This window comes from Mustela nivalis, assembly GCF_964662115.1.
Source record: "Mustela nivalis genome assembly, chromosome: 10".
NCBI classification, from domain to species: domain Eukaryota; kingdom Metazoa; phylum Chordata; class Mammalia; order Carnivora; family Mustelidae; genus Mustela; species Mustela nivalis.
Window position 1 is genome coordinate 14987344 of NC_139029.1, and position 25919 is coordinate 15013262.

Consider the following 25919-nt stretch of genomic DNA (forward strand, 5'->3'; position numbering starts at 1 on the left):
GAAGGATCCACTGTTTGTTCCAGGTTGGGTGACCCAATCCAGTGGTATAATGTTGTTAAACACAGGCATTCCTTCAGTATGCACACTGAGCTAGGGTTGGCCTGGCTTTCAGTAAGCACCTATGTTAAGTGAGTTATTTTAGGGGTTATGAAGAACCTATATATGATTAATATGAAATTAGTATTGTTTGGATGTAAAAAGGAAGAAAATGTCTGAATACTTCAGGTTAATCTTAAGAGACATGAACATTGTTAAGAGAATGAATACAGGTTAAAGGCTTGGTGATTTTGTTTAATTAGAATTGACAGTTTATAATATCCCGAAGCAGATAAAGTGAGTAGGCCAAGGCTGTAGGAAGCAGAAAGGTTAAGTTTCTTGGAGGGGGAGAATTTGAGGTATAATTAAATATAAGATCATATTTTGGGATTGACCCATTTGTGACTGGGACATGGTAAGTGGAAAGTTCTGAGGTTAAGAGGGACTTGTAGGGGATTTTCAGAGATACAGGAATCTTGTTTCAGAGTGAGGACAGCTATTGGAATTTTGGCGTTTCAGTCTCCATTAAAATTATTTTCTTGTAAACATGATTTCTGAGTCTGTGTTATGATTTCTGTCATGAGGTGTTCTGTTTAAGGGGTCTAGCAGGTGTTTCATACATGTTTGTATGTGGGTATCTGAAAGACGGGTTAGGTATGACTTAAAAAATAATCTATATGGTTGAGAGCTTAACCACATTCATTATAGTTTTCCTTGTTTTTTTTTTTTTATTAAATATTTATTTATTTGAGATAAGCAAGAGAGAGAGCATGAGCAGGGGCAGAGGGGGAGAGGGAGAATAGACTCCCTGCTGAGCAGGGAGTAGGCCGAAGGGTTCCATCCCAGGACCCAGGGATTATGACCTGAGCTAAAGGCAGACACTTAACTGATGGAGCCACTCAGGTGCCTCTTTCTTGTTCTTGTTATCAAGAACTGACTTTCCTTTAACTACCACCTGCCCGGTGCCCTTGCTTTCACTCTTGTTTACAAACAATTCATTAAAGCTTGAACCAGAAAGTTAGAGTTAGATGAAGCAGGGCTGATCTGAAAATATAACATCCTTCTAGTTGGAAAGATTTTCATTTGTCAGTTGGAAAGATTTTCATTTGTCAGTTCGGAAAAATCCATGAATTATCGTTGGGTCTTTTTTCATTTAGCACCATTACCTCCCATTTTCACGAATAATTTAGCACAACCAATATTAGTATATACCGAGTTTGTCATGGGTTTTAGAGTATTCGAAAATAAAAGCATCTAGTCACAGAAGGTCTCTTCAGTCATGTGGTTTGTATTCAGTAACATAAGTTTTATTCATGAAATCTCAACAAATAATCTGCCAGCCTTTTCTTGGACACTTTCCTTGACTTGAGGGAACCTTAATTTCTTTCTGATGGGCTTGTTTGTAACAAGGCGCTTCTTGTCTTGAACCCTGAAAGGAAGAAGATTTTCATGGATCTAGGATATTTAAATTGTAGATTAAAATGAAAGGGTCTGTGAAGAATTAATTTCTTAGAAATCAGATTGAGCGGTAAGGTAAACTGTAAGCTTACTGTCTCAAAGTTTTAAACTTGTTTTGGGTAGCTCGGGACTCTGCTTCTGTGACACCTCTAGCTTTTCTGTGGCTTTTAATCCAGGCTGCTGGGGTAGAGCAGACCTCCCAGAGTACATTCCCTGTCCCTTTTTCCCAAGAATCATTTAGTTCATGAAAGGGTTTAGTTGGCAAGGTTTTTTATATAAGAACCATTTGGGCTAAGAGAGGTTTAAGTCTTAGGAAGGAAATATTGCCTTTACTTAAGAGTTGTTCTATCCCAATTTGACCATCCCCTTGCATACTAATGATGTTGTATTTTTGTGTTTTTAGGTTTTTGACAACTATGCAGTCACAGTTATGATTGGTGGAGAGCCATATACTCTTGGACTTTTTGATACTGCAGGTGAAAACTTGGTATCTTTTATGTTTTAGTCTATAAGTATTAACAGTTGCTGGTTGTCTGTCTTTTTTTTTGTGGACATTTTGGGAAACTAGCATATTAGTAAACCACTTGCCTTTTGTTAATACTTTAGTAGGATTGGATATCGTGATGGCTGATACTTGACTCAAGAGGCAGTCCCAGAGCTGGAATCACAATAGGAGTTTGGAGTTCCTTGGGTGCATGGTGTGGAAGGAAATAAAGTAGGGTGAAATAAAGTACATGTGCGGATAGCTTCTTAGATAGTTTGTTATTTTAACTATATCTGAAACTGCTTTGAACATGAACCAGTACCTAGCTCATATTATTGACCTTTGAGGTCAGTTTTTGAAATTGAAGGAATAAATTGCTTTCTTCCTTAAGTATACCCAGTTTCTCAGCGTTATTTCCTCGTTGTTTTAACAGTGGCTGCACAGCTTAATTTCTGACTTCTCTCTGTAGTCTCGGTTATTATCAGCTTAATTAGCCAAAGGAAAATTTCAGAAAGGTAATCTTTTCATATTTAGGAATTCTAAGTGCTTCACATCTTATGTGTGCTCCTCTCCCTCTCTGCCAGCTGCCATACTGCCCTGATGGAGTGTGCTGTACTGCTCACCTTTAGGGACTGTCTAGATTTAGTTGGGAGGGTGAAATGGAGAGACAGTGGGACAGTGGTAAGCAGTTCATTTTAGAGATCAGTGGCTTTCTAATGTTGGTTTAGGCCCTGAAATGTTCATGAATTAAAATTTACAAGAGTAATGGTGTACGGAAGGAAACTTGGAAAATAGAAAAAACAATGACCTGTACTTCATTATAGGTGAGGGATTTTTCTGTGTTTGTGTGTGCCCTTGGAGGCAATCTGTATGCAGAAAAAAGATAACTTATGGCCTCTTGGGGTTGAAAATTAATTTTATATTTTATTTTAAAATTTCAAATCAGTATTTAATCAGTATTTTGCTTTTTAGCTGAAGTGAAGTATAATACAATAGAATTCAGTCATTTTATGTGTCAGTTTGAGTTTTACTGACTATATAGTCATGTAACCTCCACCATTATCAAGGTCTGTCACCTAAAAAATTTTCTTGTGTTCTTTCCCAGGCAGCCACAGCTTTGCTTTCTGTCATTGTGGTTTTGCTTTTTTAGAATTTCATATAAATGGAACCTAGTAGTCTTTTGTGCTTGGTTTCTTTTACTTAGTATCATGGTTTTGAGATTGATCTATTTGTATGTATCAGTAGTTTTTCCTAATTGCTGAGTAGTAGTCCATATTGTGACTATAGCACAATTTGGTTCTCTCTCTACAAGTTGATAGATGTTTGGGTTCCAGTTTTTAAGTGTGTGAATAGTGGTGCTGTGTACATTTGTACACAAATCTTTGTATGGACATATTTTATTTCTCTTCAATATTTAGTTTTGGAGTGGGTAAAGCTTTAAATTTAGTTGTATAACTTAATAAATTTTTTAAATTAAAATAGTCACTTTTACGAATAAATCATTCTCAAGGTGGCCAAGGGTCCCTTGATTAATACTGGTTTATTTAACTTATGTTGACAAGACTTTAATCCCAGTCAACCTCATTTACAACTGTGTTAAATATCTTCTGGTACTTTAATCTGCATTTATAAATTTAATATATTCAGTTTTCTGTTTTAATCAATTCAATTTGCTTGATCTGACAAGTGAAGCAACCCCAGGCTTTTATATACAAAGCTTCAATTAGTCTGATAACTTAGATTTCCTCTGTTTATGTTTTAATTTATCACAAACAGTATTTTTATAACCTTTATAAAATTCTTAACGCTTTTCAACAAAAAAGTTCCAAGGTTAAGATCAGTTACACATTTTAAATTGGAATCAGAGAACAAATCTATCATGTTCTTTAATGTGGCAGATTATTATAAATATTATAGGCACGGCGTGCTAAATAAGGATAGATTATTCCTAAATGTAATGAAAAATTAACAATAGTATTTGATTTATTTCATCTGTTAGATTCTGAATCTTTCTGGGTGTTAAAAAACATTAAGGAAATGATTTTACTAGCCCAGCAAGTTGGGGGGTTTGACAAACATTGGAGAATTGGGGCAGTAGGCATCCATAGTGACTCTCTGTCTTTGATAGACTTAAGGGGAGACTTGTATCTTCTGCAGAGGCCTTAATTTCAGAGTCCCTGTCCCTGGTTCAAGTCATGCCATTAACTCAGTTTTTTTTTTCTGCTAAAGCTTTCATCCCCATTGAGATGGCCTTGGACTATTTGCGTTTAATCTGCTGACTTTTTGTAATTTTGTTCTGAATTCTTTTTATAGCATTCCTGTCTCACCTCTGGCTACAATTCTCTGTCTTTTTTTTTTTTGAAGTGTGAAACAAAAACGGACAAGGGAGGACTGTACTTCTCATACAGTCTCTAAACCAAGCTAATGGCTTATGTATAAGGGGTTTAGGAGGTTCTGGCTGCAACTCTTATCGATACATTTAATACCATTGAAGATCAGAGATAGGTGGAAACACCTGGCTGGGTCACTCAGTGAAGCATGCGGCTCTTGATTTCAGGATCATTTAAGCCTCAAGGTAGTTTAAGCTCCAGATTGGGGGCAGAGCCTACTTATTTTTTAATTTTTATTTTATTTATGTATTCATTCATTCATTCATTCATTCATTTTTTTAATTATTTTTATTTTTTTGAGAGAGAGAGAGAATGAGCAGGGAAGAGGGGCAGAGGGAGAGAGAAAGAGAGAGAAGCAGACTCCCTGTTGGGCAGGGAGCTCTGCATAGGACTTGATCCCAGGACCTGGAGATTGTGACTTGAGCTGAAGGCAGACACTTAACCAACTAAGCCATCCAGGCGTCCCCTATTTTGTAAAACATTTAAAAAAAAAGATTTTATTTATTTATTTATCAGAGAGAGTGAGAGAAAGATTAAGACTGAGCAACCAGGGGAGTAGCTGGCAGAGGAAGCAGATTTCCCACCAAGCAGGGGTCCTGATGCAGGACTCATTCCTAGCACCCTGGGATCATGACCTGAGCCAAAGGCAGATACTTAACTGACTGAGCCACCCATGTGTCCCTAGAGCCTACTTTAAAAAAAAAAGGGGGGGGGGATCACAGGGCTGTCTCTGTCACAGCTTTTATTTCTGTCTCTGTGGTCACAACAGTAAATTTTTGTTCATAAGATTCCCCCCACAGCTATTTTCTTCTTTTTTCCCCTTCACATGTTGTACTATTGTGTATTTCCTTCTGTATTTAGCTTTTTTTTTTTTTACTTAACATGTTTATCATGTTAAGTTGTTCTGTAATTGTTGTATTGTTTATAATCATTGCTCCACTGTCAGTTCCTTCCTGTGTCCGACTTTTAAATGTTATTCTTTATTACAAAGATGTGGGTTTTACTTCTAGGGAAAAATAATAAAAATGTAGATAAATAAAATAATGAAAAAGCATCTGTATTCAGAGATGTCTTAGTGTATATCCTAAACAGAGCTCTTCCTATATGCTTGTATTTATTCTTAGGGAAAGGGGATATTATTACCCCCCACCCCCCAACTTTCCCTTTCCTCTTAAAACAACATGGTGATGTCTCTCAAGGTTGTACTTGTGTGTCATAGTCCTGGTAGTGACATGGTAGTCTTATGTATGGCAGATCACACCACAGTTTAGTTTCTTTTGTTAATGTTTGGGATCTGTTCACAGTATTTTATATTAAGACCTTTTCTGGGTCAGACATTTTTACATTTTGACACACATTCCTTTTTGTCTTTTTTTTTTTTTTTAAAGTGGACTTCACACCTAGCATAAAACCCATGTGGGGTTTGAATTTACCATCCTGAGATCAGGACCTGAGCTGAGATCAGGACCTGAGCTGAGATCAGGAGTCAGACCCTAAACCAACTGAGCCCCCCAGGTGCCCCTTTTTTGTCAGTTTCTGTCCTGATTCAGTTTCAGATTTGAAGAAAAGTTGCTAGTACAAAGAGCTCCTTACCAGATTTACTGGTTCTTAATGATAGACTTTCTCTTGCTCTGTATGCATGTTGTTTAATTTCTTAACCATTTGAAAGTAAGTTGCATACATCATGCCCTTTTGCTTTTTAATGCTTCAGTGTATGTATTTGTTTTTTTTTTTTTAAAGGTTTTATGTATGTATTTGACAGAGAGAAATCACAAGTAGATGGAGAGGCAGGCAGAGAGAGAGAGGGAAGCAGGCTCCCTGCTGAGCAGAGAGCCTGATGCGGGACTTGAGCCGAAGGCAGCGGCTTAACCCACTGAGCCACCCAGGCGCCCCCAGTGTATGAATTTCTTAAGAGCAAGGATATTCTGTTATAGTATTCCTCTCAAATTCAGGAAATACAACATTATATGTGATATTTTAAATTTTAATCTATAATCAGTGCCTATAATGTCCTTTACAGCAAAATTTCTTTCTGAAACAGAAAGAAACATGCATGTCACATCGGAAGCAGGATCACTAGGTGCCATTGAATTTTGAATGATTGGTTGTAGAAAAAAATGATTAGGTTTGAGTCTGTAGTGGTAAATACTGTGAAATGCTTAATTTGTTTTCTTTTTGTATTTACAGTACCGTATTGGAAATAACTAAAAATGTGGCTTTTGGCAGTAAATTTATTTTTCGTGCCATGAGATTCTTTCAGACTTTATATGGGCTAGAGTCCTCAGCTCAAACGACTTAGTTCTTCTTGAATTTCATTTTTAAATACGAGATTCTAAGTAAGGGAAAGGTCAGCAACCCATGAGATGTATCCCTGCTTTTTGGCAAATGTTGGAAGTTGAGCAGTGAGCTAGCTTATGTGCTGTTAGAGTAGGTATAATTTAAGACTTGTGGTCAAAACCTGACTTGCACGTAGAGTGAAATTTTCTTGATCATGTTTTTTACTGTAAAGGATGCTCAGTGATGACATTAACGCTATCAAGTGAGTAATAGCTATTTGTGACATTCTTAGAGGATACATTTTACCTGGATAAATAATGCTTGGATAATGAAGAATCTTGCTCATCTTATTGAACAATTTCCTTTCTGATTTCTTTCTTCTTGGGAAAGGAAAAGAAAGATATTTATAGCTTTGGGGGTTTGTTTTTCACAAATGTATGACTGGACCAATACTGCTTTGGACATAGTATTAAAAAAAGAACGGCTATTTGTTTTCTGTCTTCATCTGAGTAGAAGGTTCATTGTATGTAACACATTGGACATTCATTTAGATGCTCTTACTGGTGCTCAGGAATATAGAGTTGGATCTGTTTTTGATGTGCACTAACATGGGTTGATTGCAGTGACCGAATGACTAGAAATGAAGCCATTTTCTAGTCTGTGTCAGGCTTAATTTTTTTGAAGTACATTCATTCCATTTGAATAGAGAATAAAGCTAAGAAAAGGTTGTGTGAGTGTACTAATTTTTGTAAAAATAAGGGTTGATTAGTTCTGTCTTATTTTTTATTTTTTTATTTACTTTTTCTTAAGATTTTTTTTCCTTATTAGAGAGAGAGCACTCAAGTAGGCAGAGCTGCAGGCAGAAGGGACAAGGAGAAGCAGGCTTTTTGCTGAGCAGGGAGCTGGATGAAGGGCTTGATTCCAGGACTCTGAGATCATGACCTCAGCTAAAGGCAGCCGCTTACCCGACTGAACCACCTAGACACCGTATTCACTTATTTTTAAAAAAGATTTTATTTTTATTTATTTGAGAGAGAGAGAGAGAACACATGAGCAGGGGGAGGGGCAGAGGGAGAAGCAGACTCCCCGCTGAGCAGGGAGCCCAATGCAGGGCTGGATCCCAGGACTCTGAGATCATGACTTGAGCTGAAGGCAGCCGCTTAACGGACTGAGCCACCCAGGTGTCCTTCTTATTTATTTATTTATTTATTTAAAAAGATTTTGTTTATTTATTTGACAGAGAGAGAGATCACAAGTAGGCAGAGAGGCAGGCAGAGAGAGAGGAGGAAGCAGGCTCCCCGCTGAGCAGAGATCTCAATGTGGGGCTCAGTCCCAGGACCCTGAGCCCAGAGGCTTAACCCACTGAGCCACCCAGTGCCCCATGTCCTTCTTATTTTTTGAATTTATTTTTTGTTTTTTTTTATTGGAGCTTTGACAGGCAATGTGTCAAATTTCCAGCCAGTGTTAGAGCTCAGGCTGTTCAGATTGAGAGAATTAAGGAGCTTGGCTGATTTTGTTTTCTTTACGCCCATTCTTTTCATAAATCTCTTCCATGTCTATAATAATACATTCTGCATGGTAATTTTAAGAAGTGAAAGTTACACTTCTAAGAGCATACCTTTAAAGCCTTTGACTCTGACCCTATCATATTGTTAGAGTAAGTATGCAATCAGTACGAGAGGTGGTGATGACCATTTTTATTTTTATTTTTATTTTTTGTAACCTCCTTCCTTTTTCCCTTTTCGTTTAATCTGTATTTTAATCTCTGTATTGTCCTGAAGGTAGATACCTTTTTTGTCTGCTCACAATGTATTGCTCATTCCAAGTGGCAGTAACAGTGATGTCTTTAATTATCATGTTTTGATAGCTACCCTCAATTCTTGTATTTTCTCTCAATGCTGGAAAAAAAATTTTCACTGGCATACAAAATATTTAACTCTCCTTTTTCCTCCCCTTTAAAAGTTCTTTATTGTGGTAAAATAGATATAATGTAGAATTTGTCATTTTAACTTTTTTTTTTTTTTAAGATTTTATTTATTTGACAGACAGAGATCACAAGTAGGCAGAGAGAGAGAAAGGAAGGGAAACAGGCTCCCTGCTGAGCAAGAGCGCCTCATGTGGGGCTTAATCCCAGGACTCTGGGATCATGACCTGAGCTGAAGGCAGAGGCTTTAACCCACTGAGCCACCTGGGTGCCCCATTTTAACTGTTTTTAAGTGTACAGTTGAGTAGCACTAAGTACTTAACTATTCTTTTAAAACATAGGATTGCTATAGTTTATTTTCGAAATTGAAGTGTTAAACCCTGTCCTGGCAACTCCTCCCCTCCCCTCATGGTTTTAGAAATGTGTATAGATATTTTAAAAAACTTTTTATCTGGAAATAATTTTCAGGTCTACAGAACAGTTGGGAGAATTGTACCAGGAGCCTCCATACACCGTTTAACCAGATTTACCAATTTACATTTTGCTTTATTTGCTTTATTATTCTATTTCAATGTAATATGCACATGAATTGTTTTTCCCTGAGCTGTTTGAGAGTGAGTTGATCACATAGCCATTTAGTCTTGAATAAATATGTATTTCCTAAGAATGGAGACATTCTTGTGTAATAATAAACAACTTACGGAAATTTAACATTGATACAGAACTTGAATCTAACATCTCTGTCTCTGTTCTAGCTTTGTCAGCTGAGCCAAGCTCAGTATTTTCTGCTTTCAGTACAGGATCATGTATAGCATTTAGTTGTCATGTCTTTTTAGTCTCTTAATTTGGATCAGTTCTTCAGCCTTTTTTTGGTCTTTCATGACATTATTTTTGTAGAATACAGGCAGGTCTTCTCCCTATCCTCCCGTTGGATTTGGTCTGTGTTTCCTCAGATTAGGTTCAGATTATGTATGAAATAGTACATTGGGGATGTGTCTTTCTCAGGATATAAATCTAGGGGCACACGATATTCATCTGCCACTCAACTGATGATGGTAAGTCAAGGTCATGTCCAGTTTCCTGGCAGTATAGTGCCATTCTTCCCCTTGCAGGTTTATTGGCAGTCTTTAAGACCATACAAATATTCTTATTTTCCCTAGGATAATCCCCACACAGATGTGGCATCCATTGATTCTTGCCAAGTTATTTTTTTGTAGGTAGTTTTATTTTCATATACTGGTGTTAATGCACACAGTAACTAAGCCTGTGCATATGCTTTGGTAATCATGATGAGCAGTGGATTGTGTCAGTGCGGTTTCACTGAGAAATTTGTCTCCTTAGATGGTTTCACTGTGATTATTTCTTAAAAAAAAAAAAAAGAAAGAAACAAATTAATTTATTTAACATTTTATTTATTTGTTTTTAAAGATTTTATTTATTTATTTGACAGAGAGAGAGATCACAAGTAGGCAGAGAGAGAGAGGAGGAAGCAGGCTCCCTGCTGAGCAGGGAGCCTGATGCGGGACTCGATCCCATGACCCTGAGATCATGACCTGAGCCGAAGGCAGAGGCTTAACCCACTGAGCCACCCAGGCGCCCTAGCATTTTATTTATTTACTTGACAGAGATCACAAGTAGGCAGAGAGGCAGGCAGAGAGTGATAGAGAGAGAGAGAGAGAGAGAGGAGGAAGCAGTCTCCCCGTTGAGCAGAGAGCCCCGATGTGGGGCTCGATTCTAGGACCCTGAGATTATGACTTGAGCCAAAGGCAGAGGCTTTAACCCACTTTAACCCACAGGCGCCCCTCACTGTGGTTATTTCTTAACCAGATTTGAGTAGGATTTATTTTAACCATTTCTGTAGCAACAGCTTACTGTTTTTATTACGTTATCATTGGGTTGCTGATGGACACAAAGATTGGAAGCTACAGACTGGTAATAGGGTAAACAACTAAAGCACAATGGATTTATTGCTTCAATCCCAGTTTTCAGGGATTGAAATACTGAATTAGCTGAGTAAGAACGTTCATCAAGTGTTATATTAGAAAAGCCATACATTTTATTAGAATAGTAAGTTGCTTTCTCAGTAACGGTCAGCATGCTGTTAGCTGCATGCTTAATCTGTTGACTGACTTGTGATTTTGATACTATGAGGATGCCAAGATTCAGTAGCTGACTTATCCAATTTTTTTTCTCCAGGGCAAGAGGATTATGACAGATTACGACCGCTGAGTTATCCACAAACAGATGTATTTCTAGTCTGTTTTTCAGTTGTCTCTCCATCCTCATTTGAAAATGTGAAGGAAAAGGTGAGTTGGTCAGATACTCTTGCACTGAAAAAGGTGGTTACAGAACTTCTGTTGAGTTGTTGTGTAAAGCTTTAGAGGCTTGTGGATTAATGCAGGTATATTTTTAAAAATACTTTTCTCTAGTGGGTTCCTGAGATAACTCACCATTGTCCAAAGACTCCTTTCTTGCTTGTTGGGACCCAAATTGATCTCCGAGATGACCCCTCTACGATTGAGAAACTTGCCAAGAACAAACAGAAGCCTATCACTCCAGAGACTGCTGAAAAGCTGGCCCGTGACCTGAAGGCGGTCAAGTATGTGGAGTGTTCTGCACTCACACAGGTGAGGAGAGAGTAGCCCCTTGTTTACTTACAGTTGGGTTGTTTCTTAAGAGTATTCGGGTTTGGGGGCTATTTTTAACAGTGGCCTGCAGTGCTCAAGAAAGCGGGGAAGACTAGGACCAGCTTCATAGTATGTATTCTTTTGGTAGAGGTTCTGTGTTTGTGGAGAAAATTACTAAGCTCTGAGTAAAACTCTTGTGTTGGTGAACTCCCGTATTGTACTGACTCATTTGTAGTGGTCAGGGATTGTGTTAAAATTTTTTTATGGGTGGGTTCCAGATAGCACTCATTTGCAAGAGAGGAGGTGAGTGATCCCCCCACTGTCCCCCGCCCCCGACACTTAAATTTTTATCTAAATGTATCTGATCTTTTCCTGTCAATTCTGATCACTGATGCTATAGTTTCTGGGGTAATTCAACTGACATCGGGAATTAGTCATAATGATTGAGACCCGCATGTCAGAGAAAGCTCCCTTGGCTATTTCTCTAGCATGCTTTATAAAAGGGCATCAATGCTTGTGTTTTTAGAGACATTCCTTTCCCATGTGGTCCTCTCTGTCCTGTCCCTTTCTGGATAATTTAACTGGGCTCTTCTAGTTTGATGGGAAACACCAGATTCTGAGGTTAGGGAACAGTGTTAGAATATTTCGAGTGGGAGCTATAACTGACCTGTGTGGTTTTATCTTTTCCACCTTCATGGTATTACTGACTGATTCTCCCTTTGAGTACTGTTCTGGGGGCAAAAGAAAACATTATGGTAACAGAACAGCACAGAACTACTTTATTCTATTGGTACTGGAGCTCTGAGGTTTGAACATTGAGCAAGCATGTCTAGTTAAAATAGGGCAGGGCTAGGGCGCCTGGGTGGCTCTGTGGGTTAAAGCCTCTGCCTTTGGCTCAGGTCATGATCTCAGAGTCCTGGGATCGAGCTCCACATTGGGCTCCCTGCTCGGCAGGGAGCCTGCTTCCCTTCCTCTCTCTCTGTCTGCCTCTCTGCCTACGTGTGATCTCTATCAAATAAAAAATAAATAAAATTAAAAAAAATAGGGCAGAGCTAAAGAGGTTTCCAATAATTACATTAACTATGCTTACATTTATCATGCTTACTTGTTTAGGTAATTGCTCTTTTTATTAATTTTTTTTTTAAACACTATTGTATTCTTGATTGTATGTATACTAAGGCAAATGGCATATATAATTAACCTAGTATGCATGTACTAGGTGCTTAGTATGTGTGGCCTAGACTTAATTTAGTAATCTCTAACTCAGTGCCAAGTTGGATATTTAAAGATAAAATTTTTATGCTTAACTGGGTATATTCTGCAGGATGGCTTCAGGTCTAAAATCATACTCCCAGACCCAGTTTTCCTTGGCAGTTCAGTCCTGTTGTAAAAGCAGATATTTTAAAGTTCAGAAGATTTTATATCCTCTTATCCACAGCACTGACTGAGATTTTAAAAAAATGCCTGATGGTTCTGTGTTTTGATACCATCAGAAGAGTCAGAAGGGGTGTGTGTGTGAAGGATATATGTGAAACGCGTGTGTCAGATTATAACTAACTCTGGTAGGCATCCTTCTGTACCCTTCTCCTCCAAGTATGGGTTGCTTTTGGGGGAAATGGAGGCAAATAGACCATGTGGACCCAATTCTAGGTCACTGGTAAAATTTAAAGAATTGGATGCTTCCATTTAAGATTTTTTACAAGGTAAATACGTTTATACAATAAGTCACTTGGCAGATAGTAGGAATTTGAAAAGGTCTTAGCAACTATATTTTTCTTACCGGATTTTGATGTTTGGAGAAGTCAAAAGAGAAGATAGAAAATGGGGTGTCTGGTTGTGTTTGGGAGATAGAACTTTTAGGACTCCAGATTCCATTATTGGTTCCTCTAAAACTGAGCTCTTTTTATGATCAGATAGTATAGGTAAAGCAAAGATTAGTTTTGTTTTATAGGGGATTGGTTATTTTTGTCAGTAAGCAAGAAGGGATTTGCTTTTTATGAAGGGGTGCCCTAGTTTCTCATGGTCATCCTCTTTTTTTCCCTTATAAAATGCATTTCCCTATCCATTGTCCGCTTTTTCTTTTGTATTTGACTACCAGAATTTGCTCTGAGATGTGTAGAAATAATTTCTAGGAACTTTGCTTTTGTTTAGCATTTCTACTTTGTAAAAGTCCTAGAAGAAAACTTTTTAACCTTTGCTTCTTCTTAAGTACTTAATGTTATTTCTCATTTATTTTCTATCTCAAGGGATGTGTGGGTACCCATCTTCTGGGATATGTACAGGGTTGGGTGGGAATACCTGGGGTAGTCTGGGGCTGGTGCTTGTTACTGGAGCTGTGTTCTGGGACTTAATGGGAGATTTTTACTTGGGATCAAACTAACGTAAAGAACACGTGAAACCTCTTTGGGTGGTAAACCTGTGGCTTCAGATTTAGGTGAGGTTAGGTGAGTCTATAGACCTGGGCCCAAGGTACCAGTGCTACTGAGTCACACTGTCACGTCGGAGTTCTGCCTGAGGTGTAAGTGTGTTTCTGCATCTTAATTCCTGTAGATCTGAGAATATTCTTTATTTTCACCCCATGCTTTATCCTCTGATATCCATGAAGACATCTTAAAGCATTGGACTGCTTGCTAAAAGTCATTCTAGGACCCCATTCTTTGTTTTCCTATGACTTGGGTGGTGGTTACTTGCTCTAATAACATTACTGAATAACTGAAGCGTATGCTGTTTCTAGAGTCTGTTCCTTAAACTTCTCCCAGGTGGTACTGTTGAACAATTAACACTCTTTCTAAATGTCTGAACCATTTTGTTCCGGGAAACTGATTTGCTCTAAATCCTGATTAATCCCATCCAGATATGTCATTGAATCTAGAAACATGTAGCATGCCTGTTAGTCTGCTATTTGTGTCCTTCAGTTATTCAGGGGCTGAATTCACAGAAGCTTGAAATTGTAATTGATTTAGTTCCAGAATGTGTGTGCCATTCTTCTCATTGGAGATACTGGAGAGTTCTACAAGGCTCTATCCAGTGCATCTGTTTTGTTTACATATCCATTTTTTTCTTCTGGCATTACTTTCATTAAAATACTGTTTTTTCAAAATGCTATTATTTTAGGAGTCAGTGTACAGCATTTTCATAAAAATTGCTTTCTTGCTTAGTTAAGCTTTTTTATGTAGGAAGTTTCTGTTCAGCTATCTATTGTCCTGATAATGGGCTTAAGATCTAGCTTTCTGGCCCTTATTTTTCTGAAGGTGCGTTGCTTCTGTGAATTCAGCCCATTTAATCCGGACTGCTGTTATATCTGCTCGTCTTTCTAATCCTCTAACCTGGCTGCTATTCTCTCTCCTCCCCTCTGTCTTGTAGAGAGGTCTGAAGAATGTGTTTGATGAGGCTATCCTAGCTGCCCTCGAGCCTCCGGAAACTCAACCCAAAAGGAAGTGCTGTATATTCTAAACTGTTTTCTCCTTCCCCTCTTTGCTGCTGCTTCCTGTCCCACTACTGTAGAAAGAGCATTTAAAAACAAAGGAATAAAATCATCCTGTTTGAAAGCCTCTGCGTCTTTTTACTCACCACCTAAGAGCAACCTCTGTATTAGTTTTTGATCAAGAATGCAATATCTTATAGAATATTTTTTGTGATCAGTAGTCAAGTTGGACTTGTTTAACTTTCTGCTTCTTGAGTTGCCTGATGCTCAGAGCTTTTGGTTTGGATTACTATTGCAAAAGGGAACTTGGTGTGGCATTAAGAATGTTCTCTTGGAAAAAAGCAAGAGTTTTAACACTTCCTAGCTCTAGATGGAGAAAATAACATGAACATCATTTTACTCTTATGATCAATTGTAATTGTAATTGCATGACAAACTTTATGGAAGAAGGGTGACCTGCTAGTAGAGTGTAACGGGGAAGGGAGGATTCTTCTTTGGTTTTCTTTTGTGCAGTGAAACTTTGTGTTGCTATTGCTTTGGCTGTCTGTGCTGTGGTGGAGTATTTGTCAGTCTGGGGTGGGAAAGGTATTAATGTATCTGCTACTGCTCTATGAAATCATTTGTCACACTATCTTTTAAGAACAGCATCCATTTTTAACAGTTGACTCAAGGTTTGTTAATGTTGAGATGTAAAGCTGCCACCTTTATATTTTCCTGCTTCTGATTTTATTGTTGTGAGGGAAACATACAATTGTGGTTACCTTCGAATTTTGAAATTAAAAATATACAATTGTTTGTATAAATGCCTGATGAAACTTTATTCCTGTTGCACTGACTGGTTCTAGTTTTACCTATGTATCAGGTGCCCACATGTTGCTTCCTTGAGCCCCCTGGCTCTGTCTGATTGGTGGGATGCAGGGAGTTCAGAGTGAAGGTCTTTGACTCAGCTGCGGTAGCTGTGCTCTCCATCCTTGCCTGCGCCTTCCATGTAACAAGGATGCCACTGCCCGCTGCCGGCGCTCTTGGTCCTGTTCCATACTCCGCTGTTTCATTGGAATGCAGAGCTGCTGCCCTTGTGTTTATGTAAAATGTTTCAGCAGCGTATTACACAACTCATTGAATGAGCAAGTGACACATGTGGCTTGTTCGCTTCTTGTGACATACATTGGTCTGCAAAAAGCTTTCTCAAAGGACCACTGTCTCATTCATGAATATCCACTCCTCTGCTCCTGAATTGCTGGATCCTTCCAGTGTCCTGCCTGGACAAAACTTGGTGAAGTGTGATGATTGTGTCGAGATTCAGAGTTGTTCTTAGCATTTCGTTCTTTGCCGGCTCTTGGGGGCTTGAATGTTTTTAATTTGATCTTCAGCTTTATTATACTGAAAATCAGACTGCCCATTTTTTTCTTTCTACCCCTTTTCAGAAAGGCCTAAAGAATGTATTTGACGAAGCAATATTGGCTGCCCTGGAGCCTCCCGAACCGAAGAAGAGCCGCAGGTGTGTGCTGCTATGAACGTGTCTCCAGAGCCCTTTCCGCACAGCTGGTGTCAGCATCATACTAAAAGCAATGTTAAATCAAACTAAAGATTAAAGATTAAAATTCGTTTTTGCAATAATGACAAATGCCCTGCACCTACCCACATGCACTCGTGTGAGACAAGGCCCGTAGGTATGGTCCCCTTCCCCCTCTCAGTACTAGTTAATTTGAGTAATTGTGTATTGTCAGAAAAGTGATTAGTACTAGTTTTTGTTTTGTTGTTTCAATTTTTTTTTTTTTTGTTTAAAAGCAAGGCATGCTTGTGATGACTCTGTAACAGACTAATTTGGGTTGTTGAAGCTGCTCCCGGGCTCCATCCACTCTGGAGAATGATCTGGGACATTTAGGGTTTTTTGTTTTTGTTTTTGTTTTTGCGGGGGTGGGGTGGGGTGCGGGGAGTGTGTGTGGGGTTTGATTTTATTTAGTTATGTTTTTTAAATTCATTAACCATTGGATAGCCCTTAAGGGGAGGAGGACTGATTGATTCCACATTCCACTTCCTAGATCTAGTTTAGAAAACTTGTTCCCCACCTGGTGCTCTTAGGAAGGAGTATAGTAAATGCCTCATTTAATAACATACTCCTTTTTGAAAGTTGCCTTTTCTCTCCACCCTTGAGTAGGTCCAGTATTTGATGAAACTCATGAAAGTGGGTGGAACCTGTCTTGCCCCTCCTCTTTTCTAGGATGCACTATATATGTGACTGTGACTTTCAAGGAAATTTGTTTGCCATGTGCTGATTTTTTTTTTTTTGAAGTTAATTTCTAACTTCTTTCACTGATAAATGAAGAAAAGTATTGCACCTTTTGAAATACACCAAATGGATTGAGTACGTAATTAAAAAACTTTTTTTTCCCTGTCAGTCATTGTCTTATATGCTTAGCATAGAAATGTCCAGCCTAATAGTGTATGATGTAGTGTTCCTAGAACACAGCTGAAGACCTGGTAAATTGAGGAAATTTGAGGGGTGGCGCTAGGAGACAGATGTCTGGAATGATGCACATCCTCTTTGAAGTGGGGAGGATGGAGACCTGCTTCATGAAGAAGCTGGGGGTGTGGGTGGGGGTGGGGAGAACATTTAACAACATGGGGACCAGTCAGGGGAATCCCCTTATTTCTGTTTTACATATGAGGAACCCTGGAGTAGCTCGTTAAGGCTCTCTAGTTTAATAAAAAAAATCATGGAGTCTTATGAAGACTCTTCATAAGTGTTAATAGGGATTTTATTCACTTACCTTCGTTGCAGTTTCCAATTTTTAAAAATGTTTAGGTAATTTTCTCCACCTTCCCCAAATCCTAATTCTTGTAGATTCATTAGTGTCGAACCAATGCTTTCTCATGTCTCAGTTCTTTGTATATGCATTTTCAGATGTATTAAACAAACAAACAAAACCCTTCACAAGCCAGCCTGGGGGTTGTTCTTTTCCCTCCGCCTCTTTTTAGATACTTAGGAGTGGGAAGTTGACTCTTAATCTAACACATTTTGGGATAAGATTTTAAAGCTTTATTTTTTTTTTTAATGTATTTCCTTTTCTGGCCTTCCGTTTGAGGTGATGGTTTCCCCTCAGTATGTTCAGGTTTGTGCCTTCTTCCCTAAGATTGGCAGGTAGCCCACAAAGACCCCTTCTTTAAGACCAAAGTGGGTTCGGGGCACCTGGGTGGCTCAGTAGGTTAAAGCCTCTGCCTTCGGCTCTGGTCATGATCCCAGGGTCCTTGGGATCGAGCCCCGCATTGGGCTCTCTGCTCGGCAGGGAGCCTGCTTCCTCCTCTCACTCTCTCTCTCTGCCTGCCTCTTTGCCTACTTGTGATCTCTGTCTGTCAAATAAATAAATAAAATCTTAAAAAAAAAAAAAAAGACCAAAGTGGGTTCATAGCAGTCCTTAGTGAAGGTGATGCCCAGGAAGCTCATTGCTCATGTTGGGAAGCAGTGACAGCATATCTCTCTCATCCATTGGTTAGTTGGAAAACAACCAGTTTTTCCCTCAAGTTTTTTGTATTCGTGCTTTTCAGGCTTTGTTGCTTACTGAGCAATGGGTTTTTAAAGGCTTTCCATGTATTTCCAGAACACGGCCAAGTTGGAGAACGATTGCTCCAACTGCTTCCATCAGATTCCAGATTCTGTGCTGTGAATCTGAATATGGGACAGATTTTCTTTAGGTGACAAGAATGATTCATTTACCTTAAGGGAATTGTACTGATCTGTAGGAGAGTCTTAGAAACTAAGAGCTGTTGGCACAGCATAACCTCATTTTGGTGGTTTTTTCTAAGTGGAATCATGTTTGGCTTGATTCTGTGCTATGCTGGAGCTAAGCTGCATGGCTTGGTTGGGAAGGTGTTAAGAAGAAGCTGATCTCTAAGCTTTACTGTTTTTTTATTTTTTATTTTTTAAAAGATATTATTTATCCATTTGAGAGAGAGAGCCTGAGAGGGGAGAAGGTCAGAGGTAGAAGTAGACTCGCTGTGGAGGTGGGAGCCTGCTGCGGGGCTCGATCCCGGGACTCCAGGATCATGACCTGAGCCGAAGGCAGTTGTTTAACCAACTGAGCCATGCAGGTGTCCCTAAGCATTACTGTTTTAACCAATGTTTCTTATTCCTTGTTGACCATGCCAGGGAGAGGTACTGGGATTGTGTTCTGAGATCCTAGGGAGCAGGGACTGTAAATCCCTTGTTCTTACTATAGTGGCACATAGGTCCATCCTGATTATTGCTGTGTCCCTGGCCTAGAGTAGCGTTTGACACATGAGAGATGGTTCTAAAAGTAGTCACTGGATGATACATGATTTCAAGAGTGAATGAGTGAAATAAAGGTCACATGGTTGTGTCAGCGAAATAACCATACATCAGAAGAGCAACAAAGACAAGGGGATTGAGTTAAGCTAATAGTTTTCTAACTAAATATTTTCTTATAGGGGCGCCTGGGTGGCTCAGTGGATTAAGCCGCTGCCTTCGGCTCAGGTCATGATCTCAGGGTCCTGGGATCGGGTCCCGCATCGAGCTCTCTGCTCAGCAGGGAGCTTGCTTCCCTCTCTCTCTCTCTCTGGCTGCCTCTCTGTCTACTTGTGATTTCTCTCTGTCAAATAAATAAATCTTTAAAAAAAAAATATTTTCTTATAAAGATTTTAGTTGTTTGCTTGTTTGTTTGTGTATTTAATTATTTAGAGAACATTAGCCATGGAGGGTGGGGAGAGGGAGAGAGAGAGAGAGAGAGAATCTCAAGTGGATACCTCTCTGAGTGTGGAGCCCAACACGGGGCTCGATCTCATGACCCTGAGATTGTGACCTGAGCCTAATTAAGGGTCAGACGCTTAACCAGCTGAGCCACCCAGGCATCCCTAATTAAATATATATTTATTTTTTAATATTTTATTTTTAAAGATTTTATTTATTCGTTTGACAGGCAGAGATCACAAGTAGGCAGAGAGGCATGCAGAGAGAGGAAGGGAAGCAGGCCCCCTGCTGAGCAGAGAGCCCGATGTGGGACTCGATCCCAGGACCCTGAGATCATGACCTGGGCCGAAGGCAGCGGCTTAACCCACTGAGCCACCCAGGCGCCCGGGAACTAGTTTTTTAAAAAATGAAAATAATGCCTGAGGTCATTTTAGGCAGTCTCTGGAGATAGGGTCACTTAATTTTATCACTTAAATTGTTTTTTTCAAATTATGTTTTGAGGGGCATCACTTCTTTAAATCTCATCACATTATTTTAGTGTTCCTCCAGGTTTGAGAAAGATGTCACTAAATGATTTCTTAAGGTTTCATTTATATCTGACATGAATTTTAGAATAATTTTGTGTCACAAGTCTTCAGCTTAACTGTTCTTTGAGGAATGAGATTTTCCAGACTCGTGGTTCCAACCAGCATTCAGTTCTTGACTCCTTTTTTAAAGATTTTTTTTTTTTAAATATTTTATTTATTTATTTGACAGAGAGAAATCACAAGTAGATGGAGAGGCAGGCAGAGAGAGAGAGGGAAGCAGGCTCTCTGCTGAGGAGAGAGCCCGATGCGGGACTCGATCCCAGGACTCTGAGATCATGACCTGAGCCGAAGGCAGCGGCTTAACCCACTGAGCCACCCAGGCGCCCCTAGTTCTTGACTCCTTAACCAGGAAAGAACATGTAGAGAGTTCACGGTCATATAATTTATTGGTGAACTGGCACTGAGATAGTTTGGGCAGATGCCTAAGTAATTACATTTCTTAGACAGTAGTGTGAGAGTTACCTGAGTTTAGAGATGAACTATGGTTTTCTATCTCAAACCTAGAATGTAAGCAGCTATATTTCTCGGATAATTTCAAGACAAGTGTAGCTTCACTGGTGGTGGGTCTCTTTTTCATTCCCCTCATGAATATTCCAGTTGACCTGCAGAGAGTACTCTGAACCAAATAGTGTAAAGTTAGTACTAGAAAAGAGTATAAAATTGAAGTTATTCCAACAGCCTAATAAATTAGACCTGTAGGAGATGAAGTCTCTTGCTGACTTAAAAACAAGGTCAAGGTTCCTTTGTTCCTATTATGTAGATGTCCTTTGTGTGTGTCATCCCCTGCCACTGCATGCATGTGCACGCTTTTGTCAGACCTTTTTTTGGCGGGGTGTAGGTTCCCCCTTTGGTCAGTGAATATTTAGTTCTGGGTGGATTGATCTAAGTCTGAGTGAGTAAACAAGTGGTGGCCCTTTGTGTTCTGGCTTGGTATTGATGACTTAACACTTGATTGGATAGGGTCTTAGTTTCTGTGTCTTGGTTTGTGGTTGAGCTGTAAACGTGGCCAGTCTTCTCAATGGGAAGGAGTTGGAGAGGGCTTTGCAGATATTCAGTGCTTTTGAGCCATAAGCACAGTTCTTTCTTAACTCCCTGATTATGGGCTACTGGGACATAGCCTCAAAAAGGTGGGCAAGCTTGTGCCAGTACCGTGCCATCTATTTATTGAGCTACTTTTTACTCTGGCTCTGCTGCTCTGTTCCAGTGTGCTAATCCATGAGCTTCTTGGATTGTTGAGATTAGCTCCACCTAGTGGTGAATTTAAGTTAAAACTGGCAGTTGAATCTATAGTGCACTACTGTACCTACTATCTGGACACCACTCCTTATGGGGTTTTTATAGATGGCAGAAGTGTGGGCAGAAGATGGTTAGGTAGAAGGGAGTAGAGGCTGAGTCAGTACACTGATGGATGGGGGAGACTCTGAATTGTCTAGGAGCGGCTTTTAAGGGTTAGCCAGAGGCTTTATGTAGTCAATCAGAATTTAAAATTCAGGATGGTGTCTGCTTTAGAAAAATAATTGCCCTTAGTCTTGACTCCAGCCTTACCATCCACGTGATCTTGGATAAGTCAGTGAATTTCCCTAAGCTCCATTTGCTTCATCTGTAAATGAGGAATAATGGTAATATCTACATCTTGGGGCTGAGTGTGAGGACTAAATGAGATCATGTAGGTGAACATATTTCATAAATGCAAAAGTGCTATGAAAATACTAACAGCTAACAGATTTTCACTGCAATGGGAAGAATTCAGAGCAGGGAGCCCAAAGTGGGACTTGCTCCCAGAACCCTGGGATCATGACCTGAGCTGAAGGCAGATGCTTTAAGTGACTGAGCCACCCAGGCACTCCTCAAGAGTTTATTAAAAATAGGATGACAAATCATGTTGAGTCTTACATACAGAAAGAGAAAAGTTCAGCCATTCAACTGCCCTTTTTTTTTTTCATTATAGCATCTTATGAGTGGACAGGGCAGAGTTTGTTGGTGAGAAAGCTGGACCTTAGTGAATGCCCAGGGCCGTGGCAATGATGGGAGTGCTGGTTCTGAAACCTGACACCTTTTCCTTCTCCTTACCATCCCACAGGATGGCCTTCAGAATAGCACCATTGTTTTCCATATATTTAATATGGGCCTGATTGGTAGGAGAAAGGAACCTCATTATTAGGTCACAAAATCTCATTAGCTTGACTCAAATAAAGTGAGGTGATTGGGATTCTGTCCTCCATCTTTCCTCCACAAAGGTCAGGGGTTTTCATACTGGAGTTTAGGTGGTAGACTCAGAAACCTCAGGGCATGTTTGTATTAGTGATTTCACTTGATCCTTAATACAGCCCTGTAGGGGAGGTGGGACAGATGGTACCATTTGTCAGATGGCAAGACTGAGGTTAAACAGCTTGGCGTTGTGTGCTAAAAAATGCATAACTGGCTTTGGATTTGAGTTCTGGTTCTGTCACTAACTTGATCTTTTGACCTTAGTCAAGTAACCTAAACCTTCTGAGCCTTGCATTCTTCTCTGTGAAATGGAAGTAGCTATATCAAACTTTACCCCTGAGTTCTGAGGGTTGCATGAAACACTGTGTAAAGCGCTTAGCACAGTGCTTGCAAGTAGGAGGTGCTAGACAGTCAGTGGAATGGATTGAAGGGATCATCGCCATTGTCATCCTCATCCTCATTAGTTCTCTTCAAACTAGGGCCAGAAAAAACTGCTGGCTTCTGGGTCTTAGGCTGCTATAAAGTGAGGGGCCCTCAGCCCCCCTGCTAGGAACAGGAAAAGACTTTCAGGTAGTACGAGAGTATATCTTACTCTCCCTTACCTCTCATCTTTTAAACCAACTCTGTGATTGGGCTGGCCCTTTGGAGCTCCAGACCCACAGTGGAGCCTCATTTCCAGTTTCCTGGATCTCCTTTGTAAAGCTTTGGAAAGTCTGCATTGGTCTGATGGGAGAGAGGTTTTGGGCTTGATTCTGAATCTCTAACTCCCTGAAGAGCTGCCCCATTTTCTCCATAACTCGAGGGCTTCACAACTGTTTCGCTTGGGGAGTTCTGTGCATCCCTTAGCAGCTGGTGAGGGGTGGGCAGGCACTGTGAATTCTTCACTTGCCTCACGTGAGAATGACTTCACCTCAGGGGGGTGCTGAGTTTGCAGAAATTTCCCCATCTTAGATGCAAGTGTGCTCTAAGACCAGTCTTTCCCTAGCCCGCAGGGATCTTGGCCCCTGGTAAGGGTAGCGTGACTCAAATGGAGTCCTGTTTTTGCATTTAGCTTTCTTTACAGTGTTTGATGTTCTCTCCGTTTCTCCCATGATACTAATATAATTCTCCGGATTAGGAGTTGGAAACCCAGGTTCTAGTTGGGCAGCAGTTTCCTTGGACAGGTTGCTGTACATCTTTGGGTCTCAGTTTCCCCATTTGTAGATAAAACTGCTTTTCTATTCCTTTTTGGTTTGTGTCTTTTTATCAGTAAACCTCTTTTCTTCCCAATAAAATCTTAAGAGAGGGCGCTGTGAGGGGAATAAAAAGGTGTCGTGTGGAACAGAGATGCTGGGGTTGAAGCCAGGCAAGCAGTTTTTCCTCTCCCACTGCTTCTTTCTCCCCAGTGCAGATGCTCTTGCTTTGTGCCCCTCTGTGGGCCTTCTAGGGCTCTGCCAAGAGATGTGAACATCACTGGTACAGGATCATCTCTACAGCTTTAAGAATTTTTTGTTGTTGGCAGGTAGTTAATAAAAATCTGTGAAACCTGTATATGAAATATATAAATAGACTATTGAGTCTTTAAGAATTAGCTTTTCATTGATATATTTGAGAGATTCTAAAGTTTGGTTCAGTCTGTAGTACTTTAATATATTGTAATGTCCAGTAAAGACTGACTGAGTTTTTGCTTGTAGGATAAATAAAGGTTCTTAAGAGTGGCAGACACCATACTTCCCTCTCTTAGGTATTACTTTCTTCTGGGCGTACCGGTACAATCCAAGCATTAATAGAATTCGGTAGTGAAACTAGATGCTTTTACAGGTACCTCTCTTTTAGTACCCTGGCATTTTCCACTTTCTATATAAAGCAGATAGAACATTTTGCTCTTGTTTATGTTTCAGAGAGTCATTCTAGTGCTAGTTTCATATTAAGGTATCTAGGAATATTGAATAGTAAGAAGAACATATATGCTTTGGAGTAGAGGGATATAAATTTGAATTAGATTCTGTCACTAACTACCTGTGTTTGAACAAACTGCTTTAACTTTTCAGTCTTGATTGACACGTCTTTAACTTGAGCTGATAATACCTGCTAACCTTTTGCAGAGTTGTTATAAGGATTAGCGGGTAACATATCTTCAACCCCCCAGTGAACATACAGTCAGACAAAGGGCAAAGATTGGTCTGTTAGGGAATTCGCATAGAAAAGCATCAGTTTTATGTTATTGTGTTACAAAATGATAAGTCACCGAGTGTGATTTGCTCATTGGTGTTTGCTCATTTCAGGGAACATTTGTTTATATCTTGTCTATTTTGCAGCAGGCAGTATAGAGGAGTAATTAGGAACAGGGACTCTAGAGCCAGACTGCCTGTGTCTGAATCTTATATCCACTGTTTATGTGCTGTGTGATCTTGGCTGAGATATTTCACTTTGATATTTTCCTTGTGAGGATAACAGTAATACTTACCTCCTCAGGAGTTTATTTATTATTATTATTTTTAATTTTTTTTTAAAGATTTTATTTATTTGAGAGAGAGGGTGAGATTGTAAGTGATGTGGGGGGCAGGTAGAGGGAAAAGCTGGCTTGCGGGACTTGATTCCAGGACCTGGGATCATGACCTGAGCCGATGGCAGATGCTGAACCAACTGAGCCACCCAGGCGCCTCTCAGGAGTTTATTAAAAGAACGATGACAAGTCCATTTTGAGTCTTGTAGAAAGAGAAAAGTTAGAGCGCACAGAGAGCGGGTCTGGTAGTAAGGTACCAATATATATGGATAAAAATTTAGTGAGTGGCTAGTCTGACCTGATAGCATTTTTCTGGTTACAGACCTCTTTCCTACCTTACTTAGATGAATTGCTTGATTGATTGTTAAACAGATCGGTATTAGGGATCACATGTTTTTAGGGTGGATCTTTTATACCTAGAAGAGGTCTAAGGTTATAGAGGGTACTTACTCAAAGTCACATATACCACATTTAGTGGCAGAACCAACCTGGAACAGTATATACAATGTAGGACTTTGTTCCTATTTAACAAAAGAGGATACTCACTTCTATTTTTTTTTTCTTTGAGAGGGAGAAAGAGAATGAGAGTGGTGGTGTGGGGATAAGAGGGAGAGAGAGAATCTTAAGCAGGCTCCATGCCCAGCTCAGAGCCGGTCATAGGGCTTGATCTCACAACCCCGAGATCATGACCTGAGCTGAAATCAGGAGTCAGACGCTTAAACAACTGAGCCATCCAGGTGCCCCAGAGGATACCCATTTTTTAAATGACTGGATGAGCAGTTCTTGTTAGTGAGGAGTACCAAACTTAGTTTTTAATACGTTACAGTAAAACAGGAAATCTGCAGACATGATGGAGTTTTGCCCCACAGCTTATAGGGCCATCATACTCTCTACTCAAGTGCTTGGAAGACTGTAAAGTGAGGGGAATAATCAGTTAGGGGGTGCTTTCCAGTAGGTTGTCTCAAAGAATATTCGGTTACTAAGCCAAGGCTCACAGGACGAGGGTGTATTTCTGATGTCTTGAACAGTGGTCTGACTTGTGATATGATCCCCAAATGATAACACATGCTGTTTCCATAACAGTAGTGAGAGCTTAATTATAACCATTTTTCAGGAAATTTAGGCTCAGGAACTTGTTCTAGCCAGAGCTTCAAAATGATGAAACCGGGGTGCCTGGGTGGCTCAGTGGGTTAAGCCTCTGCTTTCGGCTTGGTCATGGTCTCAGGATCCTGGGATCGAGCCCTGCATCAGGCTCTGCTCAGCGAGGAGACTGCTTCCCTCTCTCTCTGCCTACTTGTGACCTCAGTCTGTCAA

General features: G+C 39.9%; 1 protein-coding gene across 5 annotated transcripts in view; it reads left to right on the forward strand.

Annotated features, from left to right (window-relative positions):
• The window catches only part of CDC42 (cell division cycle 42), a 48423-nt gene extending 32189 nt beyond the window's left edge, over positions 1-16234 (forward strand). For 4 of the 5 annotated variants that reach the window (XM_082684650.1, XM_082684651.1, XM_082684652.1 and 1 more), the window contains exons 3-6: positions 1898-1970; positions 10766-10875; positions 10999-11196; positions 16045-16234. In XM_082684650.1, the coding sequence (XP_082540776.1) occupies positions 1898-1970; positions 10766-10875; positions 10999-11196; positions 16045-16134 (471 nt within the window). In that variant the 3' untranslated portion in view covers positions 16135-16234. Of the gene's footprint in view, positions 1-1897; positions 1971-10765; positions 10876-10998; positions 11197-14559; positions 14745-16044 lie in introns of those variants that run through there. The other variant, XM_082684654.1, reaches the window with a different exon arrangement.
• Positions 16235-25919: the final 9685 nt, after the last annotated feature.